General features: G+C 40.0%; 2 protein-coding genes across 2 annotated transcripts in view; one reads left to right on the plus strand and one right to left on the minus strand.

Annotated features, from left to right (window-relative positions):
- Positions 1-13,279, minus strand: part of ntan1 (N-terminal asparagine amidase) — a 41,770-nt gene extending 28,491 nt beyond the window's left edge. Inside the window, exons 1-2 of the mRNA XM_079500248.1 lie at positions 13,096-13,279; positions 10,974-11,079 (exon numbers count right to left, since the gene is read on the minus strand). Coding sequence (XP_079356374.1) covers positions 10,974-11,079; positions 13,096-13,179 — 190 coding nt within the window. The 5' untranslated portion in view covers positions 13,180-13,279. The remainder of the gene's footprint in view (positions 1-10,973; positions 11,080-13,095) is intronic.
- A 3,651-nt stretch (positions 13,280-16,930) lies between these two features.
- LOC306922149 (putative ATP-dependent RNA helicase DDX17) overlaps positions 16,931-27,078 on the plus strand; it is a gene marked incomplete at its 5' end in the record, with an annotated part of 58,461 nt that continues 48,313 nt past the window's right edge. Inside the window, 4 exons of the mRNA XM_079499544.1 lie at positions 16,931-16,980; positions 19,814-20,000; positions 25,342-25,438; positions 25,585-25,718. Of these exons, the coding sequence (XP_079355670.1) occupies positions 16,931-16,980; positions 19,814-20,000; positions 25,342-25,438; positions 25,585-25,718 (468 nt within the window). The remainder of the gene's footprint in view (positions 16,981-19,813; positions 20,001-25,341; positions 25,439-25,584; positions 25,719-27,078) is intronic.

A 27,078-nucleotide genomic window follows, 5' to 3' on the forward strand; every position in this document is an offset into this window, starting at 1 on the left:
TTACTGTCATCAGGGTGGTATTAGTATTAAAGTCCTTACTGTCATCAGGGTGGTATTAGTATTAAAGACCTTACTGTCATCAGGGTGGTATTAGTATTAAAGTCCTTACTGTCATCAGGGTGGTATTAGTATTAAAGTCCTTACTGTCATCAGGGTGGTATTACTATTAAAGTCCTTACTGTCATCAGGGTGGTATTAGTATTAAAGTCCTTACTGTCGTCGGGGTGGTATTAGTATTAAAGTCCTTACTGTCATCAGGGTGGTATTAGTATTAAAGTCCTTACTGTCATCAGGGTGGTATTAGTATTAAAGTCCTTACTGTCATCAGGGTGGTATTAGTATTACAGTCCTTACTGTCATCAGGGTGGTATTAGTATTAAAGTCCTTACTGTCATCAGGGTGGTATTAGTATTAAAGTCCTTACTGTCATCAGGGTGGTATTAGTATTACAGTCCTTACTGTCATCAGGGTGGTATTAGTATTAAAGTCCTTACTGTCATCAGGGTGGTACTAGTATTAAAGTCCTTACTGTCATCAGGGTGGTACTAGTAATAAACACCTTACTGTCATCAGGGTGGTATTAGTATTAAAGTCCTTACTGTCATCAGGGTGGTATTAGTATTAAAGTCCTTACTGTCATCAGGGTGGTATTAGTATTAAAGTCCTTACTGTCATCAGGGTGGTATTAGTATTAAAGTCCTTACTGTCATCAGGGTGGTATTAGTATTAAAGTCCTTACTGTCATCAGGGTGGTACTAGTAATAAACACCTTACTGTCATCAGGGTGGTATTAGTATTAGAGTCCTTATTGTCATCAGGGTGGTACTAGTATTAAAGTCCTTATTGTCATCAGGGTGGTATTAGTATTAAAGTCCTTACTGTCATCAGGGTGGTATTAGTATTACAGTCCTTACTGTCATCAGGGTGGTATTAGTATTAAAGTCCTTACTGTCATCAGGGTGGTATTAGTATTACAGTCCTTACTGTCATCAGGGTGGTATTAGTATTACAGTCCTTACTGTCATCAGGGTGGTATTAGTATTAAAGTCCTTATTGTCATCAGGGTGGTATTAGTATTAAAGTCCTTACTGTCATCAGTGTGGTACTAGTAATAAAGTATTAAAGTCTTTACAAGTTTTGACAACAGTCTTGTCAAAACTTGACTATTGTAATTCGCTCCTTACTGGCCTACCGGCATGTGCATTTAAGCCTCTCCAACTGATCCAAAATGCCGCAGCTCGTCTGGTCTTCAACCAGCCAAAATTCTCACATGTCTCCCCCCTGCTCCGCTCCCTGCACTGGCTCCCAGTCGCTGCCCGCACAGAATACAAAACTCTGATGCTGGCATTCAAAGCAACCAAAGGTATGGCTCCCCCATATCTTGCAAGGATGATTGAACCCTACAAACCCTCCCGCGCACTCAGATCAGCCAACGCAGGAAAGCTGGAAGTACCCTCACTAAAAACGCCGGGACAACGCTCCACACGTCCCAAACTCTTCTCCCTTCTGGCCCCAAAACTGTGGAATGCACTCCCCGTTGCAATCAGAACTGCAGCATCACTCCCAATCTTCTGCCGTAGTCTGAAGACCCACCTTTTCAGACTCCATCATGGCCCATAGCACTTATCCTACCCCCTTAGATAGCACTTTTTAGACTTAGATAGCATTTGAAACAGACTTATAGCATGTCATGTAGACAGCACAATAATTGCATTGTATGTAGTCATAGCACATCATAGTACATATGTATAGCACTAGAATTTCGCCGCCCTTCGGGCGGCGAATCCTAGTTCCGTGGGCAGCGCAATGGGAAGAAGGAAATAGCGGGATTTGACAGACTCCACTCCAGTATTGTGCCCTTGACATGTAGTAACGGATGGGTATTATTATTATTTGTTGTATTTTCACATCAAAGGAAATTAATGTAAATGAAAATAAGCAGACATGAAACTGCTGTTTACTGTGTTTGTTTGCTTACAATAAATTACTGTTTTTGGAAAGCAAAAGCTGTAGAGAATGGAGCAGAACATACTGTAGTATATTTTTTGGGGGACCTTGACTGCATTATAGTAGGGCTACATTATTTTGGATTGCGGATTGCAGTGACCCCACATTGTTTGTTCGGGAACAATATTTGTAGTTACAATGAGGGCTACATGAGCCGAAGGGAGAGAAACACTTCGCCTCTCTCCAGTCCGTGCATATGGTGCTGGTACGGATCGCATCGCTGACTGACATAAACACACCGTTACAATTCAGAGGCACTTCAATAAGAAAACTCAAGTAATAACGCTTGTGTGTGTTAATCTGCCCGATGCTGACGTTAGTATATAATGTTTAGATTGTTTTCCTGGCTGAATAACAACGGATCGCATCGCTGACTGACATAAACACTCCAATTCAGAGTCACCCCGCACGCACACACACACAGAATCCATGCGCCTCGGTGCGTCGCAGTTGTCATGTTTCCATGAATTAAACGGGTCGCGCAATTGTCGTGTTGACATTAATGAAACTGGTGGTGCAATTGTCGTGTGTGCATGAATTAAACGGTGTATTTATGTAATCGCGCCGCTGTCCATCCAAGTCCGAATCAGTGTGTGTGTGTCTGTGTGGGACTGTGTGTGTTGTGGAAGACGGGGAACAATGTTGCCAGGGTCGTGAATTGTAAGCGAGTTGTAGGGTGTGTAAGTGGCGTGGTGAAAGGCTTTGTTTCTGGGTCTGTTTGCTTGTTTCTGGGCCTGTTTTGATAGACCTGGCAACAGTGGCCCGTGTGTGTGTGTGTGTGTGTGTGTGTAGTGTTGTGTTCGTGTTGTTCTTCTAATGTGTGTGTGTGTAGCGTGTAACTTCCGGTGTTGCAGAAACATAAAAGCTCTCGTGGGTCACGTGGTTGGCTGTGAGCAAATGGGAGAGGGGATGTAGTGTTGCCAGGTCCGCGTATTGTAAGCGAGTGGTAGTGTGTGTAAGTAGCGTGTTGAATGGCATTGTTTCTGTGCTTGTTTTCATAGACGTGGCAACAAATTAGGCGGGGGTGTCGGTGCTTGTGGCGTGTTTGTGTTTATTATTGATATTGATGTTGTTTGTGAGTCTGGACGGGAGCCGGCTTTAGTGGCAGTGCGTTGACAATTTTTACGCGGATGGTGTTCAGTGTGGGCGTGCTGCGCGACATGAGGAGATAGCCGTGGATCGTCGCGGAGGGTAAGTGTGTGACGTGTTAGTGTGTTTAGTGGGTTATTGCAGTGTGTGTTGCAGTGTGTCAGACACTCTTGGAGTGACGTAGTAGCTGGTGGCTTTTGTTCCTGGGTTGGGAACAGCGTTTTGGGCACACCTTTTCAATTGTATAATAGATAGTATAGTATATATGTATAGTTAATATGTATAGTGTCATTATATAGATATGTTCTAGTTACGTTCTTAGCTTACGCATGTTTCTTGATAAATGCATTTTATATATGTGATGTATTCCCAAACTTGTGTTCTTGCCTAATGTAAGTCGCTCTGGATTAAGAGTGTCTGCTAAATGCCTAAATTGTAAATTGTAATTGTAAATTGTCATCAGGGTGGTACTAGTATTAAAGTCCTTACTGTCATCAGGGTGGTATTAGTATTAAAGTCCTTACTGTCATCAGGGTGGTACTAGTATTAAAGACCTTACTGTCATCAGGGTGGTATTAGTATTAAAGTCCTTACTGTCATCAGGGTGGTATTAGTATTAAAGTCCTTACTGTCATCAGGGTGGTACTAGTATTAAAGTCCTTACTGTCATCAGGGTGGTACTAGTATTAAAGTCCTTACTGTCATCAGGGTGGTATTATTATTAAAGTCCTTACTGTCATCAGGGTGGTATTAGTATTAATGTCCTTACTGTCATCAGGGTGGTATTAGTATTAAAGTCCTTACTGTCATCAGGGTGGTATTAGTATTAAAGTCCTTACTGTCATCAGGGTGGTATTAGTATTAAAGTCCTTACTGTCATCAGGGTGGTATTAGTATTAAAGTCCTTACTGTCATCAGGGGTGGTATTAGTATTAAAGTCCTTACTGTCATCAGGGTGGTATTAGTATTAAAGACCTTACTGTCATCAGGGTGGTATTAGTATTAAAGTCCTTACTGTCATCAGGGTGGTATTAGTATTAAAGTCCTTACTGTCGTCAGGGGTGGTATTAGTATTAAAGTCCTTACTGTCGTCAGGGTGGTATTAGTATTAAAGTCCTTACTGTCATCAGGGTGGTATTAGTATTAAAGTCCTTACTGTCATCAGGGTGGTATTAGTATTAAAGTCCTTACTGTCGTCAGGGTGGTATTAGTATTAAAGTCCTTACTGTCGTCAGGGTGGTATTAGTATTAAAGTCCTTACTGTCATCAGGGTGGTATTAGTATTAAAGACCTTACTGTCATCAGGGTGGTATTAGTATTAAAGACCTTACTGTCATCAGGGTGGTACTAGTATTAAAGTCCTTACTGTCATCAGGGTGGTATTAGTATTAAAGTCCTTACTGTCGTCAGGGGTGGTATTAGTATTAAAGACCTTACTGTCATCAGGGTGGTATTAGTATTAAAGACCTTACTGTCATCAGGGTGGTATTAGTATTAAAGACCTTACTGTCATCAGGGTGGTACTAGTATTAAAGTCCTTACTGTCATCAGGGTGGTATTAGTATTAAAGTCCTTACTGTCATCAGGGTGGTATTAGTATTACAGTCCTTACTGTCATCAGGGTGGTATTAGTATTAAAGTCCTTACTGTCATCAGGGTGGTACTAGTATTAAAGTCCTTACTGTCATCAGGGTGGTATTAGTATTAAAGTCCTTACTGTCATCAGGGTGGTATTAGTATTAAAGACCTTACTGTCATCAGGGTGGTATTAGTATTAAAGTCCTTACTGTCATCAGGGTGGTATTAGTATTACAGTCCTTACTGTCATCAGGGTGGTATTAGTATTAAAGTCCTTACTGTCATCAGGGTGGTATTAGTATTAAAGTCCTTACTGTCATCAGGGTGGTATTAGTATTACAGTCCTTACTGTCATCAGGGTGGTACTAGTATTACAGTCCTTACTGTCATCAGGGTGGTATTAGTATTAAATACCTTACTGTCATCAGGGTGGTATTAGTATTAAAGTCCTTACTGTCATCAGGGTGGTATTAGTATTACAGTCCTTACTGTCATCAGGGTGGTATTAGTATTAAAGTCCTTACTGTCATCAGGGTGGTACTAGTATTAAAGTCCTTACTGTCATCAGGGTGGTATTAGTATTAAAGTCCTTACTGTCATCAGGGTGGTATTAGTATTAAAGACCTTACTGTCATCAGGGTGGTATTAGTATTAAAGTCCTTACTGTCATCAGGGTGGTATTAGTATTACAGTCCTTACTGTCATCAGGGTGGTATTAGTATTAAAGTCCTTACTGTCATCAGGGTGGTATTAGTATTAAAGTCCTTACTGTCATCAGGGTGGTATTAGTATTACAGTCCTTACTGTCATCAGGGTGGTACTAGTATTACAGTCCTTACTGTCATCAGGGTGGTATTAGTATTAAAGACCTTACTGTCATCAGGGTGGTATTAGTATTAAAGTCCTTACTGTCATCAGGGTGGTATTAGTATTACAGTCCTTACTGTCATCAGGGTGGTATTAGTATTACAGTCCTTACTGTCGTCAGGGTGGTATTAGTATTAAAGTCCTTACTGTCATCAGGGTGGTATTAGTATTAAAGACCTTACTGTCATCAGGGTGGTATTAGTATTAAAGACCTTACTGTCATCAGGGTGGTACTAGTATTAAAGTCCTTACTGTCATCAGGGTGGTATTAGTATTAAAGTCCTTACTGTCGTCAGGGGTGGTATTAGTATTAAAGACCTTACTGTCATCAGGGTGGTATTAGTATTAAAGACCTTACTGTCATCAGGGTGGTATTAGTATTAAAGACCTTACTGTCATCAGGGTGGTACTAGTATTAAAGTCCTTACTGTCATCAGGGTGGTATTAGTATTAAAGTCCTTACTGTCATCAGGGTGGTATTAGTATTACAGTCCTTACTGTCATCAGGGTGGTATTAGTATTAAAGTCCTTACTGTCATCAGGGTGGTACTAGTATTAAAGTCCTTACTGTCATCAGGGTGGTATTAGTATTAAAGTCCTTACTGTCATCAGGGTGGTATTAGTATTAAAGACCTTACTGTCATCAGGGTGGTATTAGTATTAAAGTCCTTACTGTCATCAGGGTGGTATTAGTATTACAGTCCTTACTGTCATCAGGGTGGTATTAGTATTAAAGTCCTTACTGTCATCAGGGTGGTATTAGTATTAAAGTCCTTACTGTCATCAGGGTGGTATTAGTATTAAAGTCCTTACTGTCATCAGGGTGGTATTAGTATTAAAGACCTTACTGTCATCAGGGTGGTATTAGTATTAAAGTCCTTACTGTCATCAGGGTGGTATTAGTATTACAGTCCTTACTGTCATCAGGGTGGTATTAGTATTAAAGTCCTTACTGTCATCAGGGTGGTATTAGTATTAAAGTCCTTACTGTCATCAGGGTGGTATTAGTATTACAGTCCTTACTGTCATCAGGGTGGTATTAGTATTAAAGTCCTTACTGTCATCAGGGTGGTACTAGTATTAAAGTCCTTACTGTCATCAGGGTGGTATTAGTATTAAAGTCCTTACTGTCATCAGGGTGGTATTAGTATTAAAGACCTTACTGTCATCAGGGTGGTATTAGTATTAAAGTCCTTACTGTCATCAGGGTGGTATTAGTATTACAGTCCTTACTGTCATCAGGGTGGTATTAGTATTAAAGTCCTTACTGTCATCAGGGTGGTACTAGTATTAAAGTCCTTACTGTCATCAGGGTGGTATTAGTATTAAAGTCCTTACTGTCATCAGGGTGGTATTAGTATTAAAGACCTTACTGTCATCAGGGTGGTATTAGTATTAAAGTCCTTACTGTCATCAGGGTGGTATTAGTATTAAAGTCCTTACTGTCATCAGGGTGGTATTAGTATTACAGTCCTTACTGTCATCAGGGTGGTACTAGTATTACAGTCCTTACTGTCATCAGGGTGGTATTAGTATTAAAGACCTTACTGTCATCAGGGTGGTATTAGTATTAAAGTCCTTACTGTCATCAGGGTGGTATTAGTATTACAGTCCTTACTGTCATCAGGGTGGTATTAGTATTACAGTCCTTACTGTCGTCAGGGTGGTATTAGTATTAAAGTCCTTACTGTCATCAGGGTGGTATTAGTATTAAAGACCTTACTGTCATCAGGGTGGTATTAGTATTAAAGACCTTACTGTCATCAGGGTGGTACTAGTATTAAAGTCCTTACTGTCATCAGGGTGGTATTAGTATTAAAGACCTTCTGTCATCAGGGTGGTATTAGTATTAAAGTCCTTACTGTCATCAGGGTGGTATTAGTATTAAAGACCTTACTGTCATCAGGGTGGTATTAGTATTAAAGACCTTACTGTCATCAGGGTGGTATTAGTATTAAAGACCTTACTGTCATCAGGGTGGTACTAGTATTAAAGTCCTTACTGTCATCAGGGTGGTATTAGTATTAAAGTCCTTACTGTCATCAGGGTGGTATTAGTATTACAGTCCTTACTGTCATCAGGGTGGTATTAGTATTAAAGTCCTTACTGTCATCAGGGTGGTACTAGTATTAAAGTCCTTACTGTCATCAGGGTGGTATTAGTATTAAAGTCCTTACTGTCATCAGGGTGGTATTAGTATTAAAGACCTTACTGTCATCAGGGTGGTATTAGTATTAAAGTCCTTACTGTCATCAGGGTGGTATTAGTATTAAAGTCCTTACTGTCATCAGGGTGGTATTAGTATTACAGTCCTTACTGTCATCAGGGTGGTATTAGTATTAAAGTCCTTACTGTCATCAGGGTGGTATTAGTATTAAAGTCCTTACTGTCATCAGGGTGGTATTAGTATTAAAGTCCTTACTGTCATCAGGGTGGTATTAGTATTAAAGACCTTACTGTCGTCAGGGTGGTATTAGTATTAAAGACCTTACTGTCATCAGGGGTGGTATTAGTATTAAAGTCCTTACTGTCATCAGGGTGGTATTAGTATTAAAGTCCTTACTGTCATCAGGGTGGTATTAGTATTACAGTCCTTACTGTCATCAGGGTGGTATTAGTATTACAGTCCTTACTGTCATCAGGGTGGTACTAGTATTAAAGACCTTACTGTCATCAGGGTGGTATTAGTATTAAAGTCCTTACTGTCATCAGGGTGGTATTAGTATTAAAGACCTTACTGTCATCAGGGTGGTATTAGTATTAAAGTCCTTACTGTCATCAGGGTGGTATTAGTATTAAAGACCTTACTGTCATCAGGGTGGTATTAGTATTAAAGTCCTTACTGTCATCAGGGTGGTATTAGTATTAAAGACCTTACTGTCATCAGGGTGGTATTAGTATTAAAGTCCTTACTGTCATCAGGGTGGTATTAGTATTAAAGTCCTTACTGTCATCAGGGTGGTATTAGTATTAAAGACCTTCTGTCATCAGGGTGGTATTAGTATTAAAGACCTTACTGTCATCAGGGTGGTATTAGTATTAAAGTCCTTACTGTCGTCAGGGTGGTATTAGTATTAAAGTCCTTACTGTCATCAGGGTGGTATTAGTATTAAAGACCTTACTGTCATCAGGGTGGTATTAGTATTAAAGTCCTTACTGTCATCAGGGTGGTACTAGTATTAAAGTCCTTACTGTCATCAGGGTGGTATTAGTATTAAAGTCCTTACTGTCATCAGGGTGGTATTAGTATTAAAGTCCTTACTGTCATCAGGGTGGTATTAGTATTACAGTCCTTACTGTCATCAGGGTGGTATTAGTATTAAAGTCCTTACTGTCATCAGGGTGGTATTAGTATTAAAGACCTTACTGTCATCAGGGTGGTACTAGTATTAAAGACCTTACTGTCATCAGGGTGGTATTAGTATTAAAGTCCTTACTGTCATCAGGGTGGTATTAGTATTACAGTCCTTACTGTCATCAGGGTGGTATTAGTATTAAAGACCTTACTGTCATCAGGGTGGTATTACTATTAAAGTCCTTACTGTCATCAGGGTGGTATTAGTATTACAGTCCTTACTGTCATCAGGGTGGTATTAGTATTAAAGTCCTTACTGTCATCAGGGTGGTACTAGTATTAAAGTCCTTACTGTCATCAGGGTGGTATTAGTATTAAAGTCCTTACTGTCATCAGGGTGGTATTAGTATTAAAGACCTTACTGTCATCAGGGTGGTATTAGTATTAAAGACCTTACTGTCATCAGGGTGGTACTAGTATTAAAGTCCTTACTGTCATCAGGGTGGTATTAGTATTAAAGTCCTTACTGTCATCAGGGTGGTATTAGTATTACAGTCCTTACTGTCATCAGGGTGGTATTAGTATTAAAGTCCTTACTGTCATCAGGGTGGTATTAGTATTAAAGACCTTACTGTCATCAGGGTGGTACTAGTATTAAAGACCTTACTGTCATCAGGGTGGTATTAGTATTAAAGTCCTTACTGTCATCAGGGTGGTATTAGTATTAAAGACCTTACTGTCATCAGGGTGGTATTAGTATTAAAGTCCTTACTGTCATCAGGGTGGTATTAGTATTAAAGTCCTTACTGTCATCAGGGTGGTATTAGTATTAAAGTCCTTACTGTCATCAGGGTGGTATTAGTATTAAAGACCTTACTGTCATCAGGGTGGTACTAGTATTAAAGTCCTTACTGTCATCAGGGTGGTATTAGTATTAAAGACCTTACTGTCGTCAGGGTGGTATTAGTATTAAAGTCCTTACTGTCATCATGGTGGTATTAGTATTAAAGTCCTTACTGTCGTCAGGGTGGTATTAGTATTAAAGTCCTTACTGTCATCAGGGTGGTATTAGTATTAAAGACCTTACTGTCATCAGGGTGGTACTAGTATTAAAGTCCTTACTGTCATCAGGGTGGTATTAGTATTAAAGACCTTACTGTCGTCAGGGTGGTATTAGTATTAAAGTCCTTACTGTCATCAGGGTGGTATTAGTATTAAAGTCCTTACTGTCATCAGGGTGGTATTAGTATTAAAGTCCTTACTGTCATCAGGGTGGTATTAGTATTAAAGTCCTTACTGTCATCAGGGTGGTATTAGTATTAAAGTCCTTACTGTCGTCAGGGTGGTATTAGTATTAAAGTCCTTACTGTCATCAGGGTGGTATTAGTATTAAAGACCTTACTGTCATCAGGGTGGTATTAGTATTAAAGTCCTTACTGTCGTCAGGGTGGTATTAGTATTAAAGTCCTTACTGTCATCAGGGTGGTACTAGTATTAAAGTCCTTACTGTCATCAGGGTGGTACTAGTATTAAAGTCCTTACTGTCATCAGGGTGGTATTAGTATTAAAGTCCTTACTGTCATCAGGGTGGTACTAGTATTAAAGTCCTTACTGTCATCAGGGTGGTACTAGTATTAAAGTCCTTACTGTCATCAGGGTGGTATTAGTATTAAAGTCCTTACTGTCATCAGGGTGGTACTAGTATTAAAGTCCTTACTGTCATCAGGGTGGTATTAGTATTAAAGTCCTTACTGTCATCAGGGTGGTACTAGTATTAAAGTCCTTACTGTCATCAGGGTGGTATTAGTATTAAAGTCCTTACTGTCATCAGGGTGGTACTAGTATTAAAGTCCTTACTGTCATCAGGGTGGTATTAGTATTAAAGTCCTTACTGTCATCAGGGTGGTATTAGTATTAAAGTCCTTACTGTCGTCAGGGTGGTATTAGTATTAAAGTCCTTACTGTCATCAGGGTGGTATTACTATTAAAGTCCTTACTGTCATCAGGGTGGTATTAGTATTAAAGTCCTTACTGTCATCAGGGTGGTATTAGTATTAAAGTCCTTACTGTCATCAGGGTGGTACTAGTAATAAACACCTTACTGTCATCAGGGTGGTATTAGTATTAAAGTCCTTACTGTCGTCAGGGGTGGTAGCAGCAAACTCTCTCTGCTGGACGTACAGGAGACACTTTGGGTCCACGTCATCCACGTGAGGCTTGGAGAGAAACTCTCTCGCGGTTTCCTGTTACAGCAAATAGGACAAACTTTGTTATTACCAACATGATAATGATATGGTCAATATGAAAACACTGTGTGTGTGTGTGTGTGTGTGTGTGTGTGTGTGTGTGCGCGTGCGAGCGTGCGTGCGTGTGTGTGCGTGTAGTAAGTACTACATAACATTGATTGATTGAATACTTTATTAACATTTTGCAGGAAGACTCAGGATTTAAAACCCAAGAAAGCCTAAGTATGGATAGTTTCTATTGGTGTCCATCATGTTCAATTCGTCACAACACTAATGACATACAATACAGTAGCCTACTATTCATAATCTCTCTCTCCCTCTCGCACGCGCACACGCACACGCGCACACACACACACACACACACACACACACACACACACACACACCTAAAAACGTATGACTTACAGGGGAAGCTATAGTTCCATAAATACTACTATGGGTTGTTAATTACAACACAACGGCATTAAAAAGGACCAATAAAAGGTCAAATGTGTGATTATAAATCCCAAGCATGCAGTTCTGAAGAGTCACATTCACCCGGCCGGGCCATAGGCTATTACATTACAGAGTCACATTCACCCGGCCGGGCCATAGGCTATTACATTACAGAGTCACATTCACCCGGCCGGGCCATAGGCTATTACATTACAGAGTCACATTCACCCGGCCGGGCCATAGGCTATTACATTACAGAGTCACATTCACCCGGCCGGGCCATAGGCTATTACATTACAGAGTCACATTCACCCGGCCGGGCCATAGGCTATTACATTACAGAGTCACATTCACCCGGCCGGGCCATAGGCTATTACATTACAGAGTCACATTCACCCGGCCGGGCCATAGGCTATTACATTACAGAGTCACATTCACCCGGCCGGGCCATAGGCTATTACATTACAGAGTCACATTCACCCGGCCATAGGCTATTACATTACAGAGTCACATTCACCCGGGCCATAGGCTATTACATTACAGAGTCACATTCACCCGGGCCATAGAGTCACATTCACCCGGGCCATTAGCCGCAATTTGCAACTCTAGATTTTTTTATAATGGGATGAAACTAGAGTTGCAATACCCTCCATTGACTCCCCACTCATCATTTTGCGTTTGCGATCTGCTTGTCTTAAACGACGTTAAACTCACCAACATTGCGGCTGTAGTCCAAGCTTGAATTATTCTCTTTCAATCTGCAAAGCTTGTTTTTCATAAAAATCCCCCGTAGACATGTTATGAGCTACTTTCTGTCAAGAAGAAGAAATGTTGGAGTTTGGAAGCGCTCGTTTGTATTAAGGGGTCGCGCTGCTGCCTCCTGCATTATGTGCAAATGCGAAACAGATGCATGCAGGGACGTTCAGTGACTTACGACGAGCGCTTCCAAACACCAGCACTTAGAAAAATAATCACTTGCACAGAATTTCTTGACAGAAAGTAGCTCATAACATGTCCACGGGGGATTTTTATGAAAAACAAGCTTTGCAGATTGAAAGAGAATAATTCAAGCTTGGACTACAGCTGCAATGTTGGTGAGTTTAACGTCGTTTACGACAAGCAGATCGCAAACGCAAAATGATGAGTGGGGAGTCAATGGAGGGTATTGCAACTCTAGATTCATCCCATTATAAAAAAATCTAGAGTTGCAAATTGCGGCTACCGGGCCATAGGCTATTACATTACAACGTAAATGTCAATGAAGGACTAGAGACAACATGCTAATTAAAATCTATATTATTATAGCATATATATATAACATGTACAAACACACGTGCATCATGTATAGCCTACTGTCTATAATGTAATAACAACTTGTTTTAACACTAGCCAGGACAACAACATTATAGCTGTGTTGCTACTGGTGGACCCTCTTGTAAACAAGTGTAATGTCGTCCACAGTTAACAGTGTTTGTATTGAGTTGTGCTTTAAATGTACTGTAATTCTCCAATCAATCAATCAATCAATCAATGAATCAATGAATGAAAGCATTAGCTGTAGCTAGCTACTGAACCAACCTGCAGATGTGGATGGTTGTCAAACAGCTCCTCAGTGGAGTTCAGAGCTCTCTCTATCTCTCTGTCTCCTATAAACAGAGGCATAGTTTCTACCAGAGAGACTAATAACTAATAAACTATAAACTATATAGTGTGTTGTTGTTATTATTATTATTATTCCACTAGTAGTCATGCAGAGCAGTCATAGGCTGGCAGGAGAAGCCATTGGTGAAGCTGTTCCTTCAGCAGATATAAGATGAGGAACACAGAACACTTCCTCTGGACTCAAAATAAGAGTCTCCTCTAGAGCACTGGTTCCCAAACTTTTTCATGTCAAGGACCCCCAAATTGACACTTGTCACCCCGCGGACCCCCCATTTGAAAATATATGCCAGGCCCCCCCCCCCCCCCCCCATAAGAGAAGATGTTATTACGGCTCTAGCAGTGATTCTCAACTCGTTTAATTTCAAGGACCCCCAGTTTGACATGAATTAGGCTACGGACCCCCATTTAATGTCATTTCTATCTCTGAGACCCCAATTTATATTGTAAAATCAATGTTAATTTAACTCTGGGTTCCATTTGTACACTCTCAGAGTTACAGACCCATAAGGGTCCATTTGGTTCCCTTTGTACACTCTCAGAGTTACAGATACCGACCCATAAGGGTCCATTTGGTTCCAAACTAGCATTCTTCATCATTTAGCCGGGGACCCCCTGGAACTCCATCCATTTAGCTGGGGACCCCCTGGAACTCCATCCATTTAGCTGGGGACCCCCTGGAACTCCATCCATTTAGCTGGGGACCCCCTGGAACTCCATCCATTTAGCTGGGGACCCCCTGGAACCCCCTCAAGGACCCCCGGGGGTCCCCGGACCACATGGGGACCCCCTGGAACTCCATCCCCGGACCCCAGTTTGGGAACCACTGGGCTAGAGCAGTAGTTTTCAACCAGTGGTCCTTGAGGGGGTTCCAGGTGGTCCCCATGTGGTCCCCATGTGGTCCGGGGACCCCCAGTGGTCCTTGGGGGGGTTCCAGGTGGTCCCCATGTGGTCCGGGGACCCCCAGTGGTCCTTGAGGGGGTTCCAGGTGGTCCCCATGTGGTCCGGGGACCCCCAGTGGTCCTTGGGGGGGTTCCAGGTGGTCCCCATGTGGTCCGGGGACCCCCAGTGGTCCTTGGGAGGGTTCCAGGTGGTCCCCATGTGGTCCCCATGTGGTCCGGGGACCCCCAGTGGTCCTTGGGGGGGTTCCAGGTGGTCCCCATGTGGTCCGGGGACCCCCAGTGGTCCTTGGGGGGGTTCCAGGTGGTCCCCATGTGGTCCGGGGACCCCCAGTGGTCCTTGAGGGGGTTCCAGGTGGTCCCCATGTGGTCCCCATGTGGTCCGGGGACTCCCAGTGGTCCTTGGGGGGGTTCCATGTGGTCCGGGGACCCCCAGTGGTCCTTGGGGGGGTTCCAGGTGGTCCCCATGTGGTCCGGGGACCCCCAGTGGTCCTTGAGGGGGTTCCAGGTGGTCCCCATGTGGTCCGGGGACCCCCAGTGGTCCTTGGGGGGGTTCCAGGTGGTCCCCATGTGGTCCGGGGACCCCCAGTTGTCCTTGGGGGGGTTCCAGGTGGTCCCCATGTGGTCCCCATGTGGTCCGGGGACCCCCAGTGGTCCTTGGGGGGGTTCCAGGTGGTCCCCATGTGGTCCGGGGACCCCCAGTGGTCCTTGGGGGGGTTCCAGGTGGTCCCCATGTGGTCCGGGGACCCCCAGTGGTCCTTGAGGGGGTTCCAGGTGGTCCCCATGTGGTCCCCATGTGGTCCGGGGACCCCCAGTGGTCCTTGGGGGGGTTCCAGGTGGTCCCCATGTGGTCCGGGGACCCCCAGTGGTCCTTGGGGGGGTTCCAGGTGGTCCCCATGTGGTCCGGGGACCCCCAGTGGTCCTTGAGGGGGTTCCAGGTGGTCCCCATGTGGTCCGGGGACCCCCAGTGGTCCTTGGGGGGGTTCCAGGTGGTCCCCATGTGGTCCGGGGACCCCCAGTGGTCCTTGGGGGGGTTCCAGGGGGTTCCAGGGGTTCCCCATGTGGTCCGGGGATGAGGGGGTTCCAGGTGGTCCCCATGTGGTCCGGGGACCCCCAGTGGTCCTTGCGGGGGTTCCAGGTGGTCCCCATGTGGTCCAGGGACCCCCAGTGGTCCTTGAGGGGGTTCCAGGTGGTCCCCATGTGGTCCGGGGACCCCCAGTGGTCCTTGCGGGGGTTCCAGGTGGTCCCCATGTGGTCCGGGGACCCCCAGTGGTCCTTGAGGGGGTTCCAGGTGGTCCCCATGTGGTCCGGGGACCACCAGTGGTCCTTGGGGGGGGGTTCCCGGTGGTCCCCATGTGGTCCGGGGACCCCAGGGGTCCTTGAGGGGGTTCCAGGCTCATATATACTCTAAGGTTCCAGGTGGTGCAGCTAAATGATGGAGACTTGGTAACCAAATGGACCCTGATTAGCCTAGATCTTTTTTTTTTTAACTCTTGAGAGTGTAACATTGAAACCAAATGGACCCTGATTCGATATTTAACTCTTGGGTAACATTTTTTTATTTCATTTTACACTCTCTGACTCTCAAGAGTTAAATAATTTCTAAACAACTGCATTAGTTAATTTACTAGAAGTCTACACAATTAGAGAATGTGGAAGAATTGTTATTTTGATCAATAGTTTGTCTGAGAGGCTAAATGTCATCAATTGGTTTAAATGCAGAATAATTGTTTAAAGGGTTGAAAACCACTGCTCTAGATTAAACAGAACCCGAGACAGTATAAACGCATTTTTAAAATAAATGTATGCGTTAAAGAAACACATTAATTTCTATGGTCTTATTTTGAAGGCAACCGAAAACCTTATACCTGCTAGCTCATGGACCGGAAATTTATATCTGCTGACGGAACGGAGCCTGTACTTCTTCCTCTACTACGCATTTAATATGTATTTACACACAGTAGCGCCACCCAGCGGCAGGAAAGTACCATTGTATGTTACCATATCAGTGTTGCCATATCGGCGTTTCTAAAGTGTGCTTTCTTTACTATTACGGCTGGCTTCCATTTTATAATTTTATTATAATTATTTTAAACCACTGGTTCTCAGAATATCTTTAGGAAAATGTTCTGTGCCATGCAGGGAACATTAGTTTTATAATAATAATTATATTTTTTCCATTAATGTATTTATTACATTATTAACAACAATAATAATAATCCTTCTTTCTTTCTTTCTTTCTTTCTTTCTTTCTTTCTTTTCCCCCAACAAATATTCCACAGTTTATTTCAAGAGTTTTGGAGCTTGTTTTGTCCATAGATATATATATATATCTATGGTTTTGTCCCTCCCAGTCGGACCTGGATGCTTATTTCTCTCACACAACCTGGCAACACTGAGGGAGTAGTACCGCCGTATTCACCAACGCCTTTCTGGTTTAACTGCGTAGCGTAACATGGCGCTCTCCAGAGAGGAGGCTACGTAGAAAACGTAACGTGGCGCCAAACCAGAGAGGAGCCTACGTAGAAAACGTAACGTGGCGCTATCGCTATCCACAGAGGAGGCTACGCAGAAAACGTAACGTGGAGACAGACAGGGGAATGAAGCTACGTAGAAAACGTTGGTGACGTTGACGCAGTCCATAAACAAACCATTTCTCTCTCAGACAGTCAGACAGACAGACAGACATTCTTCTTCTTACTGGAGGTTGTTTTGTTTTACTGAACTGAAGCAACGCATTCCTGCGTCTGGTTGATCTTTTAGCAAAACGCTCGAGCGTCTATAGCTGTATTAGTGTGTGTAGTTTTATTACAATTAAATATTGGTGTTGTTTAATTCTGCATCAGTATATAAACATGAGAGGGAATTCCTCCTATGGAGACAGAGACCGAGGCGGCAGAGACAGGTACACATTCACACACAGACATTTATTTACCGTGTTGTTGTTGTTATTGTGTGGAATGAGCATGCAAGTGCGTCGTGTGTGTGTGTGTGTGTGTGTGTGTGTGTGAGACGCACACACCCCTTAAGCTGCACGACCCAAACAATGGGAATAGTGGTGGGAAAAGTTCTCAAATGTTTTTTATTTAAGTGAAACATGATCAAATACTGTGATATGTTTTATTTTCCACATGTTTACAGATGCAATCTAACTCAGGACCAGCAGTGAACATAATAATATTAAAACCAATCAATAAAAGAAGAATAAGCATAACATCCTAGTGCATTAAAACTGAGCAGCATATTAAGACCTATTAAAACGGCTAAAGTGCATTTTATTAGTATAAGAGTCAGTTAGTCTGACAGTCTCTATGTGTAACATTTTGTGCCACCAAAATGTGGAACGCCCTACCAACAGTCATTAAGACATGCAAATCCCTTTGACTCCTTCAAAACCGCTCTCAAAGAGCACCTACGGACGGCTGCAATTCGAAACTGGCCCCCGTAAAATCTGAACCCACCCCCTTTTCCCCCTCACTGTATATGTTTCTTTTCCCTTTTGACCTCCTTTATGATGAATTCCTGTTCTGTTCTTTGACTATAATAGAAGTGTCTATTTGTACGTCTCTAAATGTTTTGATGAATTGAACATGGTGGACCCTCTTGTAAACAAGTGTAATGCTTTATTGGGTCTTTGTATTGAGTTTGTGCTTGAAATGTACTGTAATTCTGCAAACTGTTAATAAATATTTAAATCAATCAATCAAATTAAGACCTATTAAAACTGCTAAAGTGAATTGTATTAGTATAAGAGTCAGTTAGTCTGACAGTCTCTCTGTGTGATTGATTGAACACTGTATCCACAGTCTGTAGAATGTGTACAGTTCAGAATAAAGTACAGGTCACTATAAGAACTGCTACTGAGGATAAAACCAGAAAAAGCACTAATTATTAATTAAATGGTGCATTTATAAAGCGCCTTCATCCAAGGCGCTTTACATATATTGTGCATTACATTCACCCATTCACACACATTCACACACCTTTACATATATTGTGCATTACATTCACCCATTCACACACACATTCACACACCTTTACATAGATTGTGCATTACATTCACCCATTCACACACACATTCATACACCTATTGTGGCGGAAGCCATGCAAGGCACCAACCAGCACATCGGGAGCAATTTGGGGTTCAGTGTCTTGCCCAAGGACACTTCGACATGTGGACAGGAGGAGGATCCGGGATTCGAACCGCCGACCCATGGATCATTGGACAACCCCAACTTCAGGGTAGGGTCGCTCAGTGGACAACCCCAGCTTCAGGGTACGGTCGCTCAGTGGACAACCCCAGCTTCAGGGTAGGGTCGCTCAGTGGACAACCCCAGCTTCAGGGTCTGGTCGCTCAGTGGACAACCCCAGCTTCAGGGTAGGGTCGCTCAGTGGACAACCCCAGCTTCAGGGTAGGGTCGCTCAGTGGACAACCCCAGCTTCAGGGTAGGGTCGCTCAGTGGACAACCCCAGCTTCAGGGTAGGGTCGCTCAGTGCGGGCACTCGGCACACCCGGTGCGCAGCGCACTGGATTTTCCAACGACAACGCACCGAGTGCATTGAATAAACGAACGACAAGAGAGCACACCAGTGCGTTCAGGGCACATTTCCTAACACACCCTTGATTGATTTGTTAACAGATTGGAGAATTACAGTACATTTCAAGCACAACTCAAAACAAAACTGTTAACTGTGGACAACACCGTAAAGCATTACACTTGTTTACAATAGGGCCCACCATGTTCAATTCAACACAACACAACACAACAAAACAAAACACAACACCTGAGCTGTCTAAAGTATAGAACTCTTTTTGACGCATTGTGAGCTTGTAGATCGTCTATTTTCAAATGGCATAAAGGGCTGAAGTGGTTAATGTATGTTTAGTAATAATAATTAATAATAAGTAATAACAGATTAATCAATAGCATAATCGTAATCGTCCATATAATTGCCATATCGGCATCGGAACGGTCTCAAAATAATACAGATTATATAATCGGATTTTCACCAGCAAAAAAATTAAAATGTAAAGTAATTCTACATTTAATTTGTGTAATCCTCTCATTCAGTAGTCATTCACTTATGAAAACAGACACATGGAAAAGAGTACATGCTATTTATTGATTGATTGAATACTTTATTAACAGGTTTTGGGCCAATAAGCCCCTATAGGGCCTATAGGCTTGTTTCCATTGTGGTCCTCTGTATAATATCAGAATCGGAAGATATGATGACCCGGCAAATAATCGGACATCGGTCATAATTTCATAATCGTGCGTATTGTTGTAGTGATGCACCCAATATTCGTCCGCAGAAAATATTCGGCAGAAAATGGCTAAAAATGCATTTTCAATTAATGCATTCAAAAGAGCTGAATAAATGTTTTATGGACCCATAATAGTGATTATTATTTAAGTTAAGTTTTGCCATAACCATTTATTTTGCCATAAATCAGGTAGCTTTAAGGTACGGCCATGACAGCAATGGTAGGAAAAAAAGATATAATATATATATATATAATATTAATCATATTCGGTTTTCGGCCAAGAAATTCCCTTTCGGTGCATCCCTGGTATTTAGTATTTGGTGTAATATTTGCTGGATCTTTGATTCTGAGTAGAGGTAACCAAAGGGCAGTTACCAGAGGAAGCGTGCCTGTTTTTCTTTCTTTACATTGTGACAACGACACTCAATTAAATAATAACCAAATCAATGCATTGCTCCGTCCCTGTCAGGCCCAGGTTCGGGTCCATGGGTGGTGGTGGTGGTGGTGGGGGGCGAGGAGGGGGGGGCGGCCCTCCACCCATGAAGTTTGGGAACCCAGGAGAACGTCTCCGCAAGAAGAAATGGAACCTGGACGACCTGCCCAAGTTTGAGAAGAACTTCTACACCGAGCACCCCGAGGTGCAGCGCATGAGTCAGGTACGCACACACACACACACACACACACACACACACACACACACATGCACACAGCAGTGTCATGTGCATGTCATGTCAGTCCAAGCACCCGTAGGTGCAAGGAAATGTCCTTGTGGGAAAAGTGTGTGTTTGCCTTCCACACTAGGGGGTAGGGCTTTTGGTGCGTGCGGTAATAATACAGTAATAATACAGTAATACAGTAATAATACAGTAATAATACAGTAATACAGTAATAATACAGTAATACAGTAATAATACAGTAATAATACAATAATACAGTAATAATACCATAATAATACAGTAATAATACAATAATACAGTAATAATACCGTAATAATACAGTAGTACAGTAATAATACAGTAATAATACAGTAATAATACAGTAATAATACAGTAATACAGTAATAATACAGTAATAATACAGTAATACAGTAATAATACAGTAATACAGTAATAATACAGTAATAATACAGTAATACAGTAATAATACAGTAATGATACAGTAATACAGTAATAATACAGTAATACAGTAATACAGTAATAATACAGTAATAATACAGTAATACAGTAATAATACATTAATACAGTAATAATACAGTAATAATACAGTAATACTACAGTAATACAGTAATAATACAGTAATACAGTAATAATATAGTAATAATACAGTAATACAGTAATAATACAGTAATAATACAGTAATACAGTAATAATACAGTAATACAGTAATAATACAGTAATACAGTAATAATACAGTAATACAGTAATAATACAGTAATAATACAGTAATACAGTAATAATACAGTAATACAGTAATAATACCGTAATAATACAGCAATAATACAGCAATAATACAGTAATAATACAGTAATAATACAGTAATACAGTAATAATACCGTAATAATACAGTAATACAGTAATAATACAGTAATAATACAGTAATACAGTAATAATACAGTAATAATACAGTAATACTGTAATAATACAGTAATAATACAGTAATACAGTAATAATACAGTAATACAGTAATAATACAGTAATACAGTAATACAGTAATAATACAGTAATACAGTAATACTACAGTAATAATACATTAATACAGTAATAATACAGTAATAATACAGTAATACAGTAATAATACCGTAATAATACAGCAATAATACAGCAATAATACAATAATACAGTAATAATACAGTAATACAGTAATAATACAGTAATAATACCGTAATAATACCGTAATAATACAGTAATAATACCGTAATAATACCGTAATAATACAGTAATACTACAGTAATACAGTAATAATACAGTAATAATACAGTAATACAGTAATAATACAGTAATAATACAGTAATAATACATTAATACAGTAATAATACAGTAATAATACAGTAATAATACAGTAATACAGTAATAATACAGTAATGCAGTAATAATACAGTAATAGTAATAATACAGTAATACAGTAATAATACAGTAATACAGTAATAATACAGTAACACAGTAATAATACAGTAATAATACAGTAATACAGTAATAATACAGTAATGCAGTAATAATGCAGTAATAATACAGTAATAATGCAGTAATAATACAGTAATAATACACTAATAATACAGTAATACAGTAATAATACAGTAATAATACAGTAATACAGTAATAATACCGTAATAATACCGTAATAATACAGTAATAATACAGTAATACAGTAATAATACAGTAATAATACAGTAATACAGTAATAACAGTAATAATACAGTAATAATACAGTAATACAGTAATAATACAGTAATACAGTAATACAGTAATAATACAGTAATACAGTAATAATACAGTAATAATACAGTAATAATACAGTAATACAGTAATAATACAGTAATACAGTAATAATACATTAATAATACAGTAATAATACATCAAACAGCACAAATAATGTACAAAGCTAACAATATGTGACCACACGCGATATAGAGCCTGCCATCGCGGGGGTGGCAATTGTTGAGGACAGCTGAAAGACTATTTTCTTTGTCCTTTTTTATTTTTCTGTCTAAAATAATCTGAAGCTATATTATTATTCATGTCATGTTAGAGCAGGTCTGTAATAAATGTCAGAGCTGATATCGACATATAAATATGAAATAAATGCTTAAACATGTCACTATGTCTAATGTTATAACCATTGGGTTAACCAATGCTAACTAGACATACGGCTTCCCTGCTATAGTATGCAAATTCCGCTAAAATCCGCCTTTTTGTACACAATCGTTTTGGAAGATAATACTAGTCTTTTACTAACTGGCTAACAGAAATAGCACAGAAATAAGTATTAACAACGATATTTTGTAAAAAGTGTGTTTATTTTGGTCCGCCTAAAGCTAATTCATGCTAATGTTCCAGCTGGGGGCACTGTTGACCACAACAATGGAAAATGCGGAAATGGCTTCCTATTTCCAATAGCAGAAGAAGAAGACTCGAATGAATGTATTGTAAACATTGTAACATTATGTCACCATAACGTGGTTATTATTAGTTGCTTTGGAATGTACCTGCCATGAAAATTAAGGTCATAATAACGCAGATCGCATCGATATGTAATATAGCGCGATAATGTACTTGTTTTAGCTTACAGGATTGATATCAATATATTAGCTAAATGTAGCTAACGGCTATCATTGTGGGGTTGCCAGTTTCTGCGAGAGAAATAAGCAACCCGGTATATGAAAACAAGCCCAAAATAAGCGAAAATAGCGGATCTACATGCATACAAACAACACAAATCTTGTGTCTGGCATAAATTATTTTCAGATGGGGGTCTGCAGACAAATAATAATAATAACAGGCTAATGAAACAGAGGAATTAAGAGAAGAGCCAAGAGGGCACAATTTGTGCTGGGAGGGTTTGAGAGCAAACTGTCCTGTTGTCTGTTGGTTACTGTTTTTTTATTTATTGCATTCATATAGCTCTTTTATTTGTACTCATCTGGAACATTTACATAGGCCTAATTTATCTGCCACTGTTATTTTCCCTTTTTCATACTACAAAAGGCCAAATAAATACAGTAGCCTATTTTAAAAAGGAGAGATAACAGGCAAACGATCAAGATAACAACATTCTCTAATTGTGTAGACTTATTGTAAATTAAGTAATGCAGATGTTTAACAATTATGTATATCTTGAGAGTGTAAAATGAAACAAAATGGACCTTTTTAAGGTTTCTTTTTACACTTGATAGTTAAAGATCTAATAAGGGTCCACTTGGTTACCAACTCTCCATAATCAACTACACTTTAAAAACAAGCCCAAATAATCAACTACACTTTATTTTTGTCAAATACATTTTTATTAACAGGTTATAAATTATTATAAAATTGGTACAGTAGGCCTATGCATTATTTTTCTTTAGAAACAAGGCCAACTAATTATAATAAGCAGACATGGCAACACTGCTGGTTGACTAATGGAGAAATGAAGGGAAAACAGCGCCCCCTAAAGTCACAGATCACTGAACTAAAGCTTAGAAGTCCATTTTCTCTGCTTGGTCTTTTTTCCACTACTCCTGCAAGACATTTTTCTATAAGCCATATCTCCAAACCTGGTGGGTCAAACTGAACAACCAATATGTCAATTTAAAGCTATGATTCCCTGCTTTCACATGACATGAAAAAACGGAAATTCAAAAAAATCCAATGGCAGCCCCTCAGTCAAATCTGGTCACATATGTTACTGCCAGGTAACATCTGTTTAGAGACCAGGAGGGGGATTATAATTTAAGGGGAAAATCAAATCACAACTTTAAAGTTCAATTTAGGCGTACAACCAGAAAAGGTTTTTGCATTTCAAATTCTGGCGTGAGGTTATGGAATGGTTTTACGGTGGAGTTAAAAATATGTGCAAACATGAAAATGTTTAAACTTAATCTCAAAGACATGATTTTAATGAGCTACAGGGATGAAGAATGTGTAGGTTTTCACTAGGTGTGTGTGTGCGTGTGTGTGTGGGGGCGGGGGGGGGGGGGGGGGGGGGGCGGGGGTGTTTGTGTGTTTATGTATGATTATGTGTATGATTAATGATACTTATAATGATGGAAAGGGGGTGGGAGCAATAAGCTTTGCTTCTTCTCATTTTGAATTTGCTTTTTTATTATTTTGTACTTATTCTGTCGTTTCTGTTTATATTGTTTTAAATTGCTTATTCAAATAAAGATTTCAATTCAATTCAAAACAGTAATACAGTAATAATACAGTAATAATACAGTAATACAGTAATAATACATTAATAATACAGTAATAATACAGTAATATAGTAATAATACAGTAATACAGTAATACAGTAATAATACAGTAATACAGTAATAATACAGTAATACAGTAATAATACAGTAATACTACAGTAATACAGTAATAATACGTTAATACAGTAATAATACAGTAATAATACAGTAATACAGTAATAATGCAGTAATAATGCAGTAATAATACAGTAATACAGTAATACAGTAATAATGCAGTAATAATGCAGTAATAACAGTAATAATACAGTAATACAGTAATAATACAGTAATACAGTAATAATACAGTACTACAGTAATAATACAGTAATAATACAGTAATACAGTAATAATACAGTAATAATACAGTAATACAGTAATAATACAGTAATACAGTAATAATACAGTAATAATACAGTGATAATACAGTAATAATGCAGTAATAATACAGTAATAATACAGTAATACAGTAATAATACAGTAATACAGTAATAATACAGTAATAATGCCGTAATAATACAGTAATAATACAGTAATAATACAGTAATAATACAGTAATACAGTAATAATACAGTAATAATACAGTAATAATATCGTATTAACAGTAATAATGCAGTAATAATACAGTAAAAATACAGTAATAATACAGTAATAATACAGTAATAATACAGCAACAATACAGTAAAATACAGTAATAATACAGTAATAATACAGTAATAACAGTAATAATACAGTAATACAGTAATACAGTAATAATACATTAATAATACAGTAATGATACAGTAATAATACAGTAATAATATCGTATTAACAGTAATAATTCAGTAATAATACAGTAATAATACATTAATAATACAGTAATAATATCGTATTAACAGTAATAATTCAGTAATAATACATTAATAATACAGTAATGATACAGTAATAATACAGTAATAATATCGTATTAACAGTAATAATTCAGTAATAATACAGTAATAATACATTAATAATACAGTAATAATATCGTATTAACAGTAATAATTCAGTAATAATACAGTAATAATACTAATGTTCTGTTGATCTGTTTCCAGTACGACATGGAGGAGTATCGCAGGAAGAAGGAGATCACAATAAGAGGAAACGGATGTCCAAAAGCTGTGTCCGGATTTCACCAGGCACAGTTTCCTCGTGAGTAGAGAGGGATTGATTTGTTGGTTGATTGGTTGGTTGGTTGGTTGGTTGGTTGGTTGGTTGGTTGTGTGTGAATGGGTGAATGTAATGCACCTTGGGTAAAGGCGCTATGCACTATTTACCATTTTTACCATTTGTAACAGAGTATGTGATTGACACTCTGATGCGTCAGAACTTCAAGGAGCCGACAGCCATCCAGGCTCAGGGCTTCCCTCTGGCTCTGAGCGGCAGAGACATGGTGGGCATCGCCCAGACGGGCTCCGGGAAGACCCTGGCAGTAAGGACCCTTATATACTCTCTCTGTGTGTGTGTGTGTGTGTGTGTGTGTGTGTGTGTGTGTGTGTGTGTGTGTGTGTGTGTGTGTGTGTGTCGTTTTAACATTATCTTGTACAATTTACAATTTAGTCATTTATCAGACGCTCTTAATCCAGAGCGATTTACATTAAGCAAGAACAAAAAAGCATGGCAATACATCACATATATACAAAGTAGTTATCATGAAACATGCGTAAGCTAAGAATGTAACAGTGGAATATCTATATAATGAAACTATACATATAAACTATACATATACACTATACTATGCTGTACATATGTACTATGAAGTGCTATGACTACATACAATGCAATTATAGTGCTGTTTACGTAACATGCTATAAGTCTGTATAAAATGCTATCTAAGTCTACATAAAGTGCTATCTAAGTCTACATAAAGTGCTATCTAAGGGGGTAGGGTAAGTGCTATCTAAGTCTACATAAAGTGCTATCTAAGTCTACATAAAGTGCTATCTAAGTCTACATAAAGTGCTATCTAAGGGGGTAGGGTAAGTGCTATCTAAGGGGGGTAGGGTAAGTGCTATCTAAGGGGGTAGGGTAAGTGCTACCTAAGGGGGTAGGGTAAGTGCTATCTAAGGGGGGTAGGGTAAGTGCTACCTAAGGGGGTAGGGTAAGTGCTATCTAAGGGGGGTAGGGTAAGTGCTACCTAAGGGGGTAGGGTAAGTGCTATCTAAGGGGGGTAGGGTAAGTGCTATCTAAGGGGGTAGGGTAAGTGCTATCTAAGGGGGGTAGGGTAAGTGCTATCTAAGGGGGTAGGGTAAGTGCTACCTAAGGGGGTAGGGTAAGTGCTATCTAAGGGGGTAGGGTAAGTGCTAACTAAGGGGGGTAGGGTAAGTTCTATCTAAGGGGGTAGGGTAAGTGCTATCTAAGGGGGGTAGGGTAAGTGCTATCTAAGGGGGTAGGGTAAGTGCTATCTAAGGGGGTAGGGTAAGTGCTATCTAAGGGGGTAGGGTAAGTGCTATCTAAGGGGGTAGGGTAAGTGCTATCTAAGGGGGTAGGGTAAGTGCTGTCTAAGGGGGTAGGGTAAGTGCTATCTAAGGGGGGTAGGGTAAGTTCTACCTAAGGGGGTAGGGTAAGTGCTACCTAAGGGGGTAGGGTAAGTGCTATCTAAGGGGGTAGGGTAAGTGCTAACTAAGGGGGTAGGGTAAGTGCTATCTAAGGGGGTAGGGTAAGTGCTATCTAAGGGGGTAGGGTAAGTGCTATCTAAGGGGGTAGGGTAAGTGCTATCTAAGGGGGTAGGGTAAGTGCTACCTAAGGGGGTAGGGTAAGTGCTATCTAAGGGGGTAGGGTAAGTGCTATCT

Source organism: Electrona antarctica (assembly GCF_951216825.1).
Source record: "Electrona antarctica genome assembly, chromosome: 4".
NCBI classification, from domain to species: Eukaryota; Metazoa; Chordata; class Actinopteri; order Myctophiformes; family Myctophidae; genus Electrona; species Electrona antarctica.